This window comes from Colletotrichum spaethianum (genome assembly GCF_022836535.1).
Source record: "Colletotrichum spaethianum MAFF 239500 DNA, contig16, whole genome shotgun sequence".
Lineage (NCBI taxonomy): Eukaryota > Fungi > Ascomycota > Sordariomycetes > Glomerellales > Glomerellaceae > Colletotrichum > Colletotrichum spaethianum.
This window is the reverse complement of record NW_026054786.1, coordinates 208,335-225,582: the sequence shown is the minus strand read 5'-3', so window position 1 is coordinate 225,582 and position 17,248 is coordinate 208,335. Positions and strand designations below refer to the sequence as shown.

At 55.5% G+C, this 17,248-nt stretch overlaps 5 protein-coding genes across 5 annotated transcripts; 3 read left to right on the top strand and 2 right to left on the bottom strand.

Moving 5' to 3' along the window:
- Positions 1 to 475: 475 nt before the first annotated feature.
- Positions 476 to 3,038, top strand: ColSpa_06566 (general negative regulator of transcription subunit 4; the record flags this gene model as incomplete). The annotated part of the gene is made up of 5 exons (XM_049272778.1): positions 476 to 519; positions 613 to 679; positions 749 to 861; positions 914 to 2,682; positions 2,749 to 3,038. The coding sequence occupies 5 exons, from the start codon at positions 476 to 478 to the stop codon at positions 3,036 to 3,038; spliced, it is 2,283 nt and encodes a 760-aa protein (XP_049128735.1).
- An 883-nt stretch (positions 3,039 to 3,921) lies between these two features.
- ColSpa_06565 (uncharacterized protein) lies at positions 3,922 to 6,114 on the top strand (the record flags this gene model as incomplete). The annotated part of the gene is made up of 1 exon (XM_049272777.1): positions 3,922 to 6,114. The coding sequence occupies one exon, from the start codon at positions 3,922 to 3,924 to the stop codon at positions 6,112 to 6,114; it is 2,193 nt and encodes a 730-aa protein (XP_049128734.1).
- A 634-nt stretch (positions 6,115 to 6,748) lies between these two features.
- ColSpa_06564 (outward-rectifier potassium channel TOK1) lies at positions 6,749 to 9,020 on the bottom strand (the record flags this gene model as incomplete). Its single annotated transcript, XM_049272776.1, has 2 exons — positions 6,749 to 8,666; positions 8,707 to 9,020. 2 exons carry the CDS (start codon positions 9,018 to 9,020, stop codon positions 6,749 to 6,751), a joined length of 2,232 nt encoding a protein of 743 aa, XP_049128733.1.
- Positions 9,021 to 10,187: 1,167 nt separating this feature from the next.
- ColSpa_06563 (uncharacterized protein) lies at positions 10,188 to 11,456 on the top strand (the record flags this gene model as incomplete). Its single annotated transcript, XM_049272775.1, has 3 exons — positions 10,188 to 10,222; positions 10,311 to 10,924; positions 10,954 to 11,456. 3 exons carry the CDS (start codon positions 10,188 to 10,190, stop codon positions 11,454 to 11,456), a joined length of 1,152 nt encoding a protein of 383 aa, XP_049128732.1.
- Positions 11,457 to 15,482: 4,026 nt separating this feature from the next.
- Positions 15,483 to 15,949, bottom strand: ColSpa_06562 (uncharacterized protein; the record flags this gene model as incomplete). Its single annotated transcript, XM_049272774.1, has 2 exons — positions 15,483 to 15,702; positions 15,804 to 15,949. The coding sequence occupies 2 exons, from the start codon at positions 15,947 to 15,949 to the stop codon at positions 15,483 to 15,485; spliced, it is 366 nt and encodes a 121-aa protein (XP_049128731.1).
- Between the last annotated feature and the right edge of the window lie 1,299 nt (positions 15,950 to 17,248).

The window sequence follows — 17,248 nt, the reverse complement described above, 5'->3', positions numbered from 1 at the left end:
ATGCAATCTGGGCGATTTGGAGACTCGGTTCTGGTCACTTGTGATTCCATGTATAAAAATGTCATCAAAGGCTATCCTAAAAGGTTAAAACCAAATCTCACTTCCATCACCATGAACGCATATTTTAGCTTTCAGTTCCTTTCAAATATTTATTCCTGCTGCACCCGTTTCCAAGTCTCTTCTGTGCCTTCCAGATAGATTCCTAGGCAACGGGGAGGGTATCTCTAGACGCTGCTGACTTGCACCATTCTCTGCATTGTGATTGGTCGAAGAGTCGGAATATTGCGGATAACACGTGACGATGTCTGTGGGTCCATGCCTTCTTACCTAAGGTGCCAATCCGACAGACGACCCATCCGAGAAAGGCTTTGGCTTCATTTGCGTATTGAACAACTTCCCTCTCCTTACCACCTCCACTCAGAAATCGACGAACCAACCTCCCACAGAACATCCTTACCCGCCCCAGATTGTCACCATGGCACCCCAAGATACCTTTATCGACGAGGAGGAAGATACCTGGTATGCTACTCTCCCCGTCTCATTTCGCGCGCATCGCAAGACCTGCACAGGCTTTTGAGTATTAGGCATCATGAACTGACTTAATTTCCACAGCCCGCTATGTATCGAAGAGTTCGACCTGTCCGATCGGAATTTTCGACCTTGCCCATGTGGCTACCAGGTACGGCGACCCCTCGATTCGACCGCCCCAGCCCCCGCCGACGGCCATCGATTTCTGACCGTTTTATAGGTGTGCCAGTTCTGCTTCAACAACATCAAGAACAACATGAACGGCCTGTGTCCCGCATGCAGGAGACCGTACGATGAAAAGACGATACAGTGGAAGGTCGTCACCACGGAAGAGTGCGTATCCCCTCGAGGCTGCCCCGGCGACGCCACGCTGACAAAGTTTTAGGGTTGCCGAGTTTCGAGCAAATATCCAAAAGAACCAGAAGAAGCGCGCTCAAGACCAGAAGCAAAAAGAGGTTCAAAAGCGCGAAGTCGAGAAAGAAAGTCGCAAGAACCTCGTTGGCGTCCGCGTCGTTCAGAAGAACCTGGTTTATGTGACCGGTCTGACACCTACAGTGCGAGAGGACGAACTACTCAAGACGCTGCGCAAGCCTGAGTTTTTCGGTCAATACGGCAATATTCAAAAGATCTCGATCAGCAACCGAAAGACATCAGACGGCCAAAACTCTCTCGGAATTTATGTGACTTTCGAGAAGAAGGAGGATGCCCAGCGGTGCATCCAGGCGGTCAACGGTTCTCAGAATGGGGATCGTGTACTGAGAGCCCAGCTTGGTACGACAAAGTATTGTTCGGCATGGCTGCGGCACGAACAGTGCGCCAACAGGCAGTGCATGTTCCTGCACGAGTTAGGTGATGAGGAAGACAGCTACACTCGGCAGGACCTGTCTTCGATGAATAGCATCAGCTCGCAGCGGCCGCTGCCAGCGGGCTCCTCATCAAACAGCGGTGGCGGACCGTCACGGACTGCATCGCGACAACAAAATATCACGCCCTCCGTACCCCCGGCTTCGCAACCCATGGCGCGATCATCGAGCAAGGAAGGATCTGAGAATGGTGGCGACGGCCCAGCTCTGCCAGCATCGGCCAACTGGGCAAGGAATCCTCAGCGCAGTCGCAGAGGAAGCCACGCCACCAGTGGCGCCGCTTCCAGCCCTGCAATTTCGACAGCTCTCCCCGCAACCGCCGAGGCAGTACCCGAGGCTATCGACGAGACGCCCTCAAGAGAGGAGTCACCCGCGCCTGCGACCGAGAGCAAAGCCTTGAAGTCCCCTACCACAGCTGACAGCAGAAAATCCAACAGTCTCCCGGAGAACCTCCTCAAGGGACTTCTTAAGGCCATGCAGGGTTGTCCTTTCAGTTACCATGAACCCGATACGAACCAGATCGAGACGATTTACCCCCCCATGTTCGATACCCGCGGAGGCGAGAAGAGACGAGCTATGCGCGAGGAGGAGGAGTCACGCCTGGGTGTCGACCAGGAGCAGCAAAGCGATGCACAAGAAGCCTCGGAAGGCGAGCCAGAGACGGGAGGCAGTCTGGCCCTCGGCGGGGAGCCCGAAGATCGGGATGCCGCTCACGACGTCGCATTCGAGCAGCGCCGACCCGGAACGCAGCCGCCTATCCAGCGCACCAACGGTGAAGGCCTCTTCGGTCCTGCACTTGGTTCAGGGTTCGGCCAAGCCTCTGTGTCCGGCGGTTCCGTTGCCGGCAGCCGCTCGATGACACCTCAGCAACAACTTTTCGTCCGGTCCCAGAGCGGTTTCGGCGATCATCTGCCTCCGGGCATCGCAACTGCGCAGCCTTCAGCGGTTCAGCAACAAGGTGGCGGCCACAACAGACAAGGATCGAGGTTCAGCTTTGCTAATGACACCGCCGGCACTTCAGCTTCAGTCAAGGTTGCCGCGAACCCGAGAATCATGGCGCAGCAGACGGCCATGATGCCATCCGCTTTCCACTCGCAGCCCGGCAGCCAGTATTATGCATCCTCCATGCCCGGACCTCCTCCGGGTCTCAAGTCGACAGGCACGCCACCAAACATGTTTGGACAGGGCCACTCGTTCGGTGGCAGCTTCGGTGCGGCCTCCAAGGATTCCGCCGAGCTTCTTCAGACGTTGATTCGCGGTCGGGGAGCCAATGGTCAGGGTCATGATGCTGGTAAGCGTGAGTACATGTTATCTTCTTTCTCTAATCAGTACCCATCCTCTACCTCCTCCACCCCAGCTCCTGCTTCGGGCCTCCTGGCGTCGCTCTACGGTAACCAGCCTGGAGCATTCCAAGACTTCGGTCCCAAGCAGAAGAAGAAGGGGAAGAAGCACAGACATGCTAACACTTCCTCCTCTGGGGGAGGTGGCCTAGTTGATCTTGCGGACCCGAGTATCCTGCAAGCGAGAATGCAACACCAGTCGCAGAGCAACGCCGGAGTCGGACAGGGACTGTTCGGTGGACAGAGCCAAGGTGGGTACAACCCGAACATGATGTACAACACGCGCTTCCCAGGCGCCGGCTGGTAGCCTTTCAGAGACAGCGTGATAGACTAGGGGCTTGGTGTTGGTCGTTTACGGGTTTTGTTTTACACACACTTCATGTATCATGAGAAGGGAGGGCGTCGCGGCATACTACAGGCGGACGGCCGTCCTTCGAAGGGGACCGGGAGCGCACCGCACATATCATGCATTGATTCAGCGAGCATCGCGGAAAACATCAGGGCCGCTCAGGGGAGTGGTAAGGGTTGCATTTGGCGTCGCGCTTCACACGTTTCTTATGGGCAAACAAGGACCGACACCTACACTCGTCCCGACACATTATACCTCTTTTTCTTTTTGGACTCGCACGTCATGGTTTATGGGTCACGTCAGTCAGGCAAGCCATCATCGTCTTCCAAAATCGCCTTAATGTACGTTAACTCGCAAACCGTCCTCCGGTTATGAGGATGGGGGGTGGCATAAGGAACAATATAGCATTTTGCTCACACTTATCGCTCGTTGTCCCCGCAAACCATCAAGGAAGACGATGATGGCAGCCGTGAAGTGTTCCTGTAATCCGCACCCATGTATATAAACGTTGTCTCTCGTGCTACCATGCTCTGGCGTCTCTTTCTTTCTCTCCTAGTTTTACTACGGCACTCTGGGGAACCTTTGGCTAACCGGTTCCCTAGATGACGAGTTGTTCTCTCTCGACGAGGCTGCCTTCTCGGTCGATGCGCTGGTATCCGACGACCCCCTGCCGAACTACGTTGGAACCATCGGTGGGTTAGCAAGACCAGCTGTTCCGACACCGCCACCTGGTCTCGGTCCTGCTCAAAGAACAGCATCGCCGGCTCCGCGACAAGCCCCGATACCCGTGGTGCCTGCAACGCCACTTACGCCTGCGGCCCCGAAGCCTGCGGTTCCGACCATGGCCAATATCGTCCGCACGGCAACTCCGGACCCAACCCCTCGTAAGAAGGCTGGCGGGACGGAAGCCAAGAAGAACATCAAGGCTTTGGCTGTCGAAAGTGGTCTTTCCAAGGACATCGCGTCGCAAGCATCTCCGTCCAAGGGCAAGTCTCTGTTACAGGAAGAAGACTTCCCTGCGTTGGATGCAGTTAAGGCGAGCGTTACGCGGCCTGGTACACCGTCAAAGCCTGCGGTTGCAACGCCAAAGATTGCCCCGGCCAGCATCAAGAAGCCCCAGCCAGAAGCGACAACTGCAGCTTCAACTCCGGTGACTGAGGAGCCCAAGCCTATACACAAGGCAGTCGAGAAGAAGCCCGTGCCGGGCGTCTTGAACATCGCCGCGGCCACCAAAGCAGCCCAGCCGAAGCAACCAGAGACAGCCACGGCAGAACAGTCGGATTCATCGGCATTCCCCGCCTTGCCAACTCCAACAACTGCTAGTGTCGCATCTCCCATTACAAGATCTGCACCCAAAACTCTGCGTGTCGTCTCGACACCAAAGGCCGAAGTGCCGCCGCCCTTGCATTCTGGTACCACCTTCTCCGCTGCCGCCAGAGCCGTGTCTACTGCTTCCGGTCGACCTGGAACACCGGCCAGCGAAATCGTCAGTGACAGTGCATCCATCGTATCGGCATCCGTCTCTGCATCTCGCACGAGTTCGCCACCTCCCACTAGGGTTGGAATAGCTCCCGTCCGCACTACGACGAAGAGCCAACAGCGTAAACAACGTAAGGAGGCCCACAAGGAACAGTCTGCCACCATTGCTGTTACGCCGAAAGTAGCGGAACCCGAGGAGCAAGCGCCCATCATCGGCCGCAAGAAGAAGCAGAAGAAGGAGAAGTCGGTGGCTACGCCCCCAGCGGTGCCCAAGAAAGCTGCCGAGCGCGCAGCGACGCCGCCACCTCCACCGAAAGAACCTACTCCTCCTCCCAAGCCAATCCTTGAGAGAACGGTCGTTGATCTGCCTCCTCCGAAGGGTAAGGCAGCCAAGAACGCCGCGAAGATCGCGAAGGCAGCCGAAGAAAAGGGTAAGAGCAGAGAGGTATCGGCAACACCTACGCCTCCACCCCCAGCGCCGACTGCTGTTGTTGCGCCCGAAGAGTCACAAGACATCGCAGACAACCCCAAGACCATCCCCGAGGTTGTCTTCCAGGACCTTCTCGGTGCTGGCCAGGCTCCTCCGGCAGACGCCCTCACGCTGCTCAAGCCGCTTACCGAGCAGAACACCCGCATCGATCGAGCGCACGCCGCTGCGGCACATGGCAATAACCCGCCTCCATCAACCACAACTAAAAACATGATTTCTGAGGCAGACCACTCTGCTCTTGTGACTGGCCAGCCGGTTCGCAAGGTGATGGATGGCCATCGCGTGCTCATCACGCCCAATGGTGATTGCGTCCGCAACCTCACCGAGGAAGAAGAGGATAAATACCTGGAGCTTCAAAAGCGTGTCGCAGTAGCCAGCGACCAGCCCGACAGTTTCGTTGCACCCCGCCACCAAGCTCGTCCTGGCGGCTTCTCTCTCATCAAAGGACGCGCTGTGCCCAACGGCCCTCCGTCGTACTTCCCGCCGTCTCCCAACGCGCAGAAAATGTTCTCCGACGATCCGGTCAACAAGATCCAACGCGAGGAGGCCATCAGCTACATCAACCAGTTTGTGCTCCCGCGACTCAACCTTGGTAACACCAACTTGTTCCCGGGCAGCTGGAAGTCTGCGCCGGGCGCCAAGGACGCTCTCTCTGCGCGCGAGACGGCCGCTGCCAGCCTCAACTCGCTGGCCCCGTACATCTACGGCCATGACGCAGCTGCCGGAGCGGGCATTTACTCCGCTGAGAGCGGTGGTTCAGGCAAGGACATCCCCGAGGACGAGACGCCCTTTGGTGGCTTGGACTCGCCGCAGCACCAGGGTAACGAGGTCGCCGTTGCGAATGCATCTGCCTCTGCTGCTGCCGCCGCTGCCGCGCAAGCTCACGCGCACAGCAGCAGCGCGCACCCCAAGCTTCCGGGCACGCCTCTCAACGCCATGTCGCTGATGAGCGTCGAGGACGCGGAGACGGCGCTGGCGCTGGCGCGCAAGGAGACTGAGAAGCTCGAGAAGGGTCTCAACCAGGCTATTAAGCGTAACCGGAGACTGCTTCTCGGCGGCAGATGACTAGCCGTGAGTCTAGCCGAGTTTGTGGAGAGGGTTGTTGTGGCTGTGGCCGTGCAGGCACTGGTGCTGGGGGTTGGCGTGGTTGGCACCGTCGTGGATTTGTTGTCTGATGTCGGAGGAGTGAGCTGGTGATTTCTGAGATGTTTGAGATGTCTCTACAGCGACGATTTGGGGGGTTTATGCTTGGCCATCATGATGGGAGCGTGCATTGTTACGATATGAGGGATGTTTAGACCCCTTCCTCTCAAGCGTTTGGCGAGGTTTGCTACGAGGATGCTGCTGGCTGCAGGTTTAGGATACGTGTAGCGCTACTGTACATATTATTTGTACACTTTGGTCCGCCCACGAGCTGGTTGGGCACATTTGGGGAACGGGACCTGTTGTTCCGCGGGATGGATAAAGCTTAATGATACTGATACCCCTTTGCGATTACGACGAGCTGTCAAGGTGTTTCCGAGCGTGAGCATGGCCCGTGTGCGGAGTATGATGCAGTATGTAAAGTCATGTTAATTTGTGCCAATATGAAGTTTGTACTTATAAGCAAAGAGCCAGATGCATGTCTCCGGATAAATGGTACAGTATCTGGCAAAACGTGACGATGCATGCTCGAGCAAAACGCCAAAATGACGGGGTATCACTTGCGAACCATGTCTTGAATCTCCTCCCTCCCCTTCTTCTCGTCCTCCAGCCCACGCTCCCTCTCCGCCGTGCTCTTCTTCTCCATCTCCTCGGCCCGCACGGCATCGAGCTCGTCGCGCAGCTTCTCCGTGAGCTTGTCCAGGATCCACTCGGCCTCCTCCTGGCTGCCCATCAGCGGCGACTGCGAGCCGACCCAGGACCACTTGTCTTCGTCGGGGCACTCGCCGCCCTCGTCGACGTCGTCGGCGGCGTTCTTCCTGTTCTTGTGTTTCTTTTTCGAGTGGATGTGCGGGCGCGCTTTGCGGTGCGTCGCGGCGCTGGACTCGTCCTCGCCGATGAGCTTCAGGTACCACGCCCACTCGGCGAAACTGTACCGCCGCGCGGGCTTCTCTTTTGCGTGCTGCCGGACGGCGGCGATTTCGGAGATGAGGAGGTAGTGGTAGTCTGCGCGGGAGGACGGGAGCGGGGTGGTGGGGGAGCGGATGCGGGAGAAGGGGCGGCGGCGAGGCTGCTGTTGGCCTCGTTGTTTCTCGCGGTCGGCGTCTGGCGATGACTGCTGAGCGCTCTGTGAGCGTTTCCGGTCGGTGGAGTAGGATTCGGCCTTGTCGGTGTCGCCGTCTTCTTCGGAGGAAGATTGACGTTGGCGGTGGGCGTTGGAGAGGAAGCCTGGCGGGAGTCCGTTATCCTCTTCTTCATCTTCGGCCTCCGACTCTTCGTCTTTCTCGGAGGGATGCAAGAGAGCGCCGCAGGAGAGGCGATGAAGAAGGGACATGAGGTCTTTGCGGAAGCCGCGCTCGCCGGGTAAGATTGTGATGTTACCCAGCTCGAGGGTGGCGTCGCGGACGGCCTTGACGACGGTGTCGCCGGCGTTGGAGATCATGACGGTCATGGTCGGCAGCGCCAGCAGGGACCAGAAGACGAAGAAGGCCTTGCCCGCGTTGGAGATGGGGGTGCGGTCGCCGTAGCCGATGGTCGTGAGGGTGACGAAGGCGAAGTAGAAGCCCTCAAAGTAGGTCCAGTTCTGGTAGGGCCGCTCGCACTCCTGAAAGACCTTTGCGCCGACGAGCCAGAGGATGACCCAGGAGGAGAAGGAGACGGACATGGCCATCCAGCGGCGGCGGACGGAGGCCTGCTCCTGGATCTTGCGCATGAGGTAGAACTCCCTTTCGCGGCGTTCGAGCTCCGTAAGGGGCAGCGAGGAGGGCGACGAGCCCTCAGAGTCCTGATGGATGGGCTTGAGAATCTCGTCCTTGCCCTTGCGGGTCATTTTGCGGATGAGCTTGCGGCGCCTCTTCTCGACCATGCGGGCGTCGAGCCGGCGGCGGCCGCGCTCGAGGACGAGGCTGCGGATGGAGCCGATGACGAGACCGAGGCTGATGACGCCGATGAGGGCGTAGGGGAAGAGGAGGGCGCGGCCGAGGGGCGTGGCGGCGGCGAAGTCGCCGAAGCCGACGGTGAAGAGGGTCACGTCGGCCCAGTAGACGGCGTCGAGGTAGGCCCACCCCTCAATGGTGGAGAAGACCAGGGCGCCGAGGAGCAGGTAGAGGAGGAAGAGGATGGTCTGCAGCATGAGGGTGCGCTGGGCGGTGGTGAGCTGGAAGTCCTTTGCGTAGTGGTGGGTGTAGGCGCCGTAGACGGTGACGACCATGAGGGAGGCCGTGACGAAGTAGAGGATGGCGGCGAACAGGCCGTAGAAGAAGGCCTGGGAGAGGATGTACTCCTCGGCGGGCTCGATGACGAGGGGCCCCGCGGCGGTGGCGTTGAGGGCGATGAGGCAGACGGCCGAGATGTACCAGCCGGCGATGGTGATGGGCTGCGCGAGGGAGAAGCGCACGCGGCGGGCCATGTTGAGCAGGAGGAAGACATTGGAGATGATTGCTATGGTGAGCTGGATGGCGTTGACGATGATGAGCCTGTGGGTGGTGTCAGTCTTTCATAGTGTTATAGGCTTACACGCTTGTATGAGCGACTAGACAAAAGACGGAAGAAGCGTACCACTTTGGGTCCTCGACAAAGGTAGCGGCCGCGATGTCGGTGCCCGGCGGGAAGTGCTGACGCCAGGGCCGGACAAGGGCACAGATGGAGAAGGCGGAGGCGACGGGGCCTAGGGTGCCGGCGATCATGGGGAAAGCGGAGGAGGCGAACCACCAGCGGCTCGGGTCGAGGTGGGCGACATCGTTGGCGAAGCGCTTGTCGCGCTGGCGCTTCGATTCCTCGAGCTGGCCGATGCGCTCGTCGATGTTGTCGCCCAGGTCGGCGTCGTTCATGGTGGCGGTTGGAATTGGCGGGCCGGAGGTGAAGGCATTCCCGACTGTAGCTCGAGGGACACGACACTTGGGTTTACAGGATTGCTTGACGAAAGGTTTGGCAACGATAAGAGGAAGCTTTAAAGAAAGGAAAGGCGTTTAGGTCTCTTCTTCTTCTTCCATCGAGAACCAGCGTGAACTCGAGGTCCAGGCCTACCGACTCGGACTAGACCGCTCTCCTGACCCTCTTGGCCGGGATATGCCCCCGACCAAAAGCAGAGAGGTACTTCGCGATGACGTCTGTCGTTGGTTGAAGAGGGTGTGCAGCCCGCTTGCGGCCCTTCGTCACTAGGCCACTAGCCACTTACTGAGACACCGGACGACGCTTTTGCACCGTGCAGCCAGAAACACACAAACGGGGGCGACTGGTTAAACCAGTAACGGCGTGCGCTGCCGATGAACCCTGAGAACTCGAAGGCGTTGGAATGTTTGCGGGAATCTGGCGATCTCTCGAGCGTCCATGCAAAGTGTGCGCGGCCTTCGCGTACAACGGCATCGACAATGGCACGCACCCCTTATAAGTATCCCTCTTGTGTGTCCACCGCGGATCGCACGTCTCTAGGAAATTGTGGTCAATCATCGGATAGATCAGGTTACCCATGCATGCAGAGACGAGGGACTCATGATCTTTGACGTAGCACGGCGACCCTTGGCTGTTGGCCTTAGGAGATGGGTGGATATGGGAACGCTGTTTGGCTCGTTTGGCGGCCACGAGGTGTGCTCTACGCCCGTTTTTAGCAGTTTTTGCTCCGGTGGTTGGGGGGCAAGGGGGGGACGGAAGACCTGGGACCCTAGGCGGCGTTGGCGAAGCTTTGCGGCGGTGCAGAGCTGGGGGAGGGATGTGGGATGTGGAGGAGACAGAATCACCGCTGGTTGGTCCGAGGGGGGGGGCCCTGTCAGGAGCTACGGGAAAAAACGCGACTTCTCCGGTGTTTACTTACTCATCTACATCGTACATTCAATGTCAATATTATGTGCGTTGCATGAGTAAGAGGCGGCTGGATATGAGCAGTGCGATATAGCTTCTTCACATCATCTCGTATTTTTAGACGATGAGAAGATGGCCTGGACCCTGGCTGTCGTTTCGTCTTCGCTCAAGCCGCGGCGTACAACGGCGATGCTTCCATCATGACCCCACGCCCGTTGTTGAGTCTGTCGAAGTCGTGTGTGGCTCCTCGGGGAGCATCACAGTAGAGTACATATTCTTTCACTCCCATTCGCCCGGAACCTCAAGACTGACGCCCCTCTCAGCCTGCATAATGTCACCCGGCATGCCCCCTCAACCCCGCTGGTGCTGTACATCCCCCCCTTCTCACCAACCCCGGGCACACAGCCGGCCGTCCCACGGTTCCTTCGCCCGTACCCTACCGCCGTCATCAACTACCGCTGGTCCGCCCCGGTCCCCACCCGTCAACCATCCCCAGGCACCGCCGCCGGCGAGGACCAACAGCACGACTTCAGCACCCCCCTGCAATGGCCAACGCCACTGCACGATACGCTCGCCGGCTACACCTGGATCACAGAGAACTTGCGGCCGCTCCGCATCGCCCGCCGCGACGTCTATGTCTACAGCTCCCACGCCGGTGCCAGCATCGCCGCCTCCCTGGCCCTCACCGAGTCGCACCATCATGAGCGCATGGCCGTCCGCGGGCTCGTTGCCTGGAACGGCATTTACAACTGGTCCATGTTCCTGCCCGATCACAAGGTCAACAAGCCAGCCTCCGCTCGTAGTAAGAAGCTTCCACCGCGGCCCGAGGAAGGGTCGGCACTACACATGTTGCAGATGAAGATGCCTGAGCTGTTCCGCGCGCCGGTGGATTTGCTGGATCCCTTTGCGAGCCCGAGCCTGTTCTTCCAGACGGCGGGTATGATTGCGCCGTCGACGTTTACGCAGGCCGCGGCCGTGTCCTCCTTCTTGGACAAGTTGTCCTCCATGACGAGCGAGGTGAAGCCGTCAGATATACTGGGCCTCACCAGCAGCGCATTCCCAGCGCCGAGACGAAGCGCGCTCGTCTTCCCGCCGAGGAAATCCACGCTGAAGCTGCCGTCAACACTGTTCCTCCACGACTCCCCTTCGGCCGAGCCAGCCCCCAGCGCAGAACCATGAAGACGGCATCGTCGCTAGCCAAGGAGCTTGCCTCGAGAACGGCAAGGCAGCGTAAGGTGACGGGACATACGTTTAAGGCCCAGGCGACGGAGCTGGCGGGTTTGATGAGGCGGAGCCTGGAGAAGCTCGAGTTCAAGGCGCGGATGGAGTGGGACGAGGACTTTGACGAGGTCGCCGAGGCGGAGAGGCGGGTGGGCATTGTCGAGCTCGGCGAAAATGAGGGCCTGGAGCTTGGCGAGCAAGGACAGGAGGCCGTGAGGGAGTGGTTGGAGGACAGGATACGTTTGTGATACCCCTTTAACGATTTCTCCCCTCGTCATTTTGTCAAGTATTACTGAATGGACTGGAAATCTGTTCCATGGAGCCCGCTCGCTCTAGAGTTTTTCAGTGACCTGGACGAAGCCGCACTGGTGAGGCAGCAGCTCGTCTCCACGGTGAGCCGGACCAGTCGCACGCCCTCGAGACAACCGGGCCACGTGGCATCGCGAGATGAGGTCGAGGTGAGTTGCCTGGAGCCACCGCCACCATCGGTACACTATACCTGCACCATGAATACCTGCCCCGCTCGCTCCTTCCATCCCATCATTCACCTCGACTAGCCCTTTATCAAGGCAACTGCCTCGTATTGCTTCCAACCAGGATCAACCGGATCGAGTGGCCAGCTCAGCTAGCCATTTGGTCTGGTTGGTGGAAGAGACAAAAGAAATATCACGATCGGGGTCTTTCTGGTTAACTCGCGTGACACGCAAGTTCGATCCCATGGGGCCGACCTTGGGCTTGTATTCTTTTCCTTTTTGTTTCGGTTTCTTAGACTTGACCCTAATTTGATTCTTACAGTTAATGCGGTCTAGAGACCAACATGAGAAGGAAATAAATCCATGACTTGTATATATGTAGAGAGCTGTGGATGCTTTACCCGTGGTCACTTGGCATGTCAAGTTGCTGCGATATCACAACAAGGTGAAGGACGTTTGTTGAGTCCCAAACCCAAAGGCTGTGAGCTGAAAACTTCTTCGAGGCTGAACATCCATCTTAGGCAGAAAACGTGTCTGTTTTAGACTGGGTTTAGTTTGTAGCAGAATTAGCAAGAAGACATGCTACCCCACCGAGGATAAAAGTGAAGTACAGTTGGTATCAAATCCAGAGAGGAGAACCCAGACAGCAGGAAAATAAAATCTGAATCTCGCGTCACGGTTTCCAAATTTAGCCTTCCCAAAATAGCCAGGGCAACTCTGAGGATAGCGTCTCGAGTTCCTCCGCCCAAACTGCGTCTCCTGGGAGTTCTACCCTCTTGCCAACACCGTGTGTAAGGCTTTCTCCAATATCATTGAGCACCTGAGTAGGAAAGTCGGGGGCTCTTCTTCTTCCTCAAGATGCCTACCACAGTTGCGAACTTTCTCGTTCGTCTCAATGTTTCCATCAGCGACCTTACATAGGACTTCCGATGCCTCAAACCCGGTCTCGGAAGCTGTAGTAGTTGATTTGTACTCCTCGTCCGTTTCTTCGCCCGAACCATAGTTGCTGTCATCTTCGGGGATGTCAGGATCGTCAAGAAGTTTTTTGTCAGCCTCCTCCCACGGCCGATGAGACTTGATTAGTCTTGCCACAGCATGGTGTCCTTCTCTGCAAGCAAATCCAATCGCCCGGACATATTGGCGACGACCTCTACCGACGGTCTCAACGCCAGAGTTGAGTAGCAACTGCACAACATCCAATTTGCCGTTCTCCGCGGCACCTTCTAGTGCGGTCCGTCCGTCTGGTCCTCCCCTCGGGCATTTGGATTTGCCTGGAACTCTAACAATCTACGTACCAGACCAAAATAACCCTGCATGGAAGCAGCTTGCAAAGCAGTATATCCGTAAATGTCAGCAGAAGCGTTGATGTCGGCACCTAGATTCTTGAGTCTCTCTACGAGAGGAAGATTTCCTCTTAAAGCAGCCGCCTGAACAGGCGAAACATAACCATTACCACTTTCATCAACGTGTGGGCGGTTGAAATCGACGCCTAACTCAAGTAACCATTCAGTGACATCGTAGGATTCGTAGTATATTGATTGTGAGAGTGTTTGTGGCGTCATCTCTACACCAAAGCTTTGTAGCGTTTGGAGCCCCTCCAGGCTTGGGCATTTGTAAAATTCGGGACACATAAGAGGTGGGCGGTACCCAAATTGGAGCAGCATGATGCTAAAGCCAAGTCCTATATTATTGGGATACTCATGAGCGACTTCCACTAGAACGTCTTCTCCAGATCGTTCGTGGGGGAGCAAAGTGGATTCGCGCCACTGGAGATAATCATCTGGCATTCGCGGAGTTCTGCGAGCGAAAATGATTTCTGAGAGAGCGTAATCCACCCTTAGACATTTCTCTGGTCGCAGCCCTGACGCCAACATCAGTTCTACAATGTTGAGTAGTCCGATGGTCGCTGCTAGGCGCATCGCTGTACCAAGCCAGAGCTCTTCCGACTCTGATGGCGCCGAAATACGACCTAAGAGAAATCTAAAGATGTCGGAGTCCTGGGTGGCTTTCGCAACAAATATGGCGGCCCAGAGTGAAGATGCAACAACGGCTTGAGGGCTGTCGTTGATAACCCATGAGATTAGAGCCGTGTCTTGTGTAAGAACCGCTGCCTCCAGAACCGAAAGTGTGTCGGGACTGGTCGGGCTTTCGGCAAAAGACGCTCCTCTGGCGAGGAGTTGATCAACAACCGCATATTGGCGAAATGAAATGGCAATGGCTAGTTCACCTCCAACCAAAGTAGCTCCTGCCTCTAGGAGGAACAGTGCATTATCGGATTTGCCTCCAATTAGAGCTGACTGAAGAGCAGTTTTCCCGATGTGCAGTAAATCTTCTGGGTGCATGTAGTAGTTGTGGACCTTCCTAAGAGGCCAGGAAAACCCAGCATTGGAAGGATGACGGTGATTAATGTCGATCCCTTGTCGCAAAACTTTCCGAAGCGTGTCAACATCAGACACATAGGCAGCATATTGAAGGAGAGAACAGGACGTAGAAGAGGGTAACAATGGATCGAGAGAGGCCCCCAAGTGCAAGAGGCGTTCTAAAAGTTCAGTATCCCTTGCATACATAGCAGCCATGATTGGTCTGGCCCCCTGTGCGGTTTGATGATTGATATACGTTCTCAGATGTTCCGGGTCCTCTGAGAGTAGATCCAGGGCAATTCTGCTGTGTGCTCTGATGGCCGATATGAGTAGTTGCGATTTTGATGCCGGAGTGTGAAGTCGTGTCCGAAAGAACTCGAAAACCTGTTCAGTGATTGGGCAAGCTTTGGTTGAGGCGATTACTTCAAGTAGATGACGAGCCTGTCCGTTGTCTTCTTGACTGTACATAAAATTCGACAGCAGGAATGCCATAGATTCCGACGTAGTGCGGGTATTTCGAGCTTTCCAAGCCGCGCGAATCGTTTCTAAATTCATGATCGAAGAATTGGCTCTCAACTCAATGAGTAGTTGAATCAAAGGCCAGTGGCCTATCAGAACTGCATATTCGAATGCGCTTGACGCTCCAAAAACTCCATACTGATTCATGATGCCGTTCAAAACCTGATTGACATCAACACCCATTCGAGCCAAAGATCTCACAAGACCAAGATCAGATGCTAGAATGGCTTCCTTGAACAGACGGTCTAGCGCCGACTGAATGCTCACTGGAAGCTCAGTGTACTGCTGTGACATCAGGATACCCCAGCCGTCGGTTTGTGGTAACGCATGGAGCAGCGTTCTGATAACCTCATCATGCTCTTCATAGTAAGGTTCCTGCCTGTCAAGAAAATTGTTGGAAAAGAGAAACAAAATCACTTGAAGAGCATCGGTAATGTTTATACCATGCTTGGATGACAGGAGGAGGCTCTCGGCGTGGAACACATGGTTGTGTTGGAGTTGCTCAGGCATTATCAAGGAAAGTGCCTCGAATGTAGACTGAAGTCTAGCTGTATGATTGGCTTGACTTGAAGGACGTCTAACCGCCAACATAAGAATATCATCGGTTGGAAGTCGAGTGTTTGCGTCGACAGTACCAGGAACCAGAATATTGAGATCTTCAAGATGCTTCAGTCAGCGTTTGAGTCAACGCCAAGGTCTGATGCTGCGACTATCACCGAGAAGCATGGTAAAGTATACCTCTGATCAAGCTTTTGGCTGAGAGCCAAGGAATATTGTGCATATTCCACAGTTCTGGGGCTCTCTGAGGAGATGGCGTTCGTATAATCAGCGATATATCTGTTGGTGATGGTGGCGCAACAACTAAATACAGCTGTTAGGACTTGGTAGTTCGTAAGTAAGAAGAAGTGGCTTGATATGGTGACTAACCTCCCATGCACTTTTCCATAGCTGTCTCGTAGCAATGACGGCCCCTCGCCTTCTCTACTGTCGCATCTTTCAGTCGAACACCTGAAAGATACACCCTGCTTTCTTTGCCTGCAATGTGTCGCTTGCGAATTCGATGGGTTACGTATTTCCACTCCGAACTCGTCATATTCTTGGTCATATGCCACTGTTTCAACTTCCACTCGAGCTGAGATTTGCTGTAGTAATGTTAGTATGCTGACACTACAAAATAACACGAAAGCTGAAGTTCGCCGGTTTGTATGCTACATTAAGCTTGGCAAGTAGGCAGACAACTAACCTCAAGCGGAAGCCTTGAGACATGCTGAGAATTGTCAAGACGTCTTTCAGACTCCTATCTTCGGTAAGATACAGCTTTCGGATCACCGGCTGAAGCCTCTCCCATTCCTCATCCTTGATGTCAGTCTTCTTGGCGCGAGGCGGCATTCTGACGGATAATGTAGTGGTCGTATCTCGAGGAAAGGGCAGCCCAAGCGTCTCTAAGCAACTGTAGAGGGAGAATCCGAAGATGATTGAAGCTGGTGTACAACTGTCATCTGGTTGTGTTGGTGTTGGCATCTGAGAGCTCTTATATGCCCGACATGAGCCTGGATGAACCGCTGCTATAATTGGTTCGAGCCGGAATCTCATGCATGAGCCTGCCTGCTGATTTTGGTGACAGGGGCAATCAGAGAGGATGGAGGTCTAACACAAGTGATTGGCTATCGCCGGAATCTGGCTCAACTTGCATGAGCAATGTGACGTATCACGATTGCAGCTGATATGCATGCTGGTGCCAACTGACGCCCTAATATGCAGGCTGAGCAGTCGCTGTGTACCAACTCGGTTGATCGTCAAACATGAGGCTGTAGGTTGGAGTCAAGAGCAAAGAAGTCCCGAGACTCTCGAAGTACCTGAACGAAAACAACATGTGGAATGATCCAGCAAACATGCTCTGGCCTAAGGTTCCAAGCCATGGAAGAAGTCGATTAAGCTTGTGCGTCCATTGCAAAGTCACTCGTATCGAATGGTGAAAGCCTGTTGGTATGTGTCACAACACTCAGTAAACAATACCTTGTGTTACCCGTGAGATATTGGCTCCCTCTGAGCTAGTGAACAAGTGATAGGCGCTGCTGTTGGGCCCCTTTTCTTATTTACATGCGGCTAGACATGATTACCTTGGTACTGGAAGGATGGTATCGACGAGACCAACGATTCAACAAAGATCCTATCCAAAAGCTCCATCATATTTTCTTGAGTTTTTGCCGGCAGTGATTCCATCTAAGAAACACAACCAACCACACTCACACCCATATCACCGAGAGGAGTCCAACCTCGACAGCAATTCAGCCAAAGCAGAGCGATGTCGGTCTCACTGAGAACCTGCGTTGTCGGGCGCTTGTTTCATTGCTTCCTTGCTGTACCGAGGCTCTACTTCAAGTCCCCTTGTGAAGCGAGATCGATGGAGGCCATCCGGTTCTAGCTTGCCATTGTCCTCTTACCAGCCCGGGTACACTCGACCATCTCAATCGGCCGCCGGTATTTACATCTCGCAAACCACAGAACCCACGGTAACTCAAAAACTTGACGAGTCACCCAAATTCCCGAAAATATCTGTATGCTGGTCCTCTACCCTCTCAAGCCTCAAGCCAAACAGCGCCGCTACTCGTGAGCTTATCAAGATCTGAGAAGCCTCCTACCAATGACCTCGCACACTCGGCAGCTGGCAGGCCGGCCCTTGCTCAA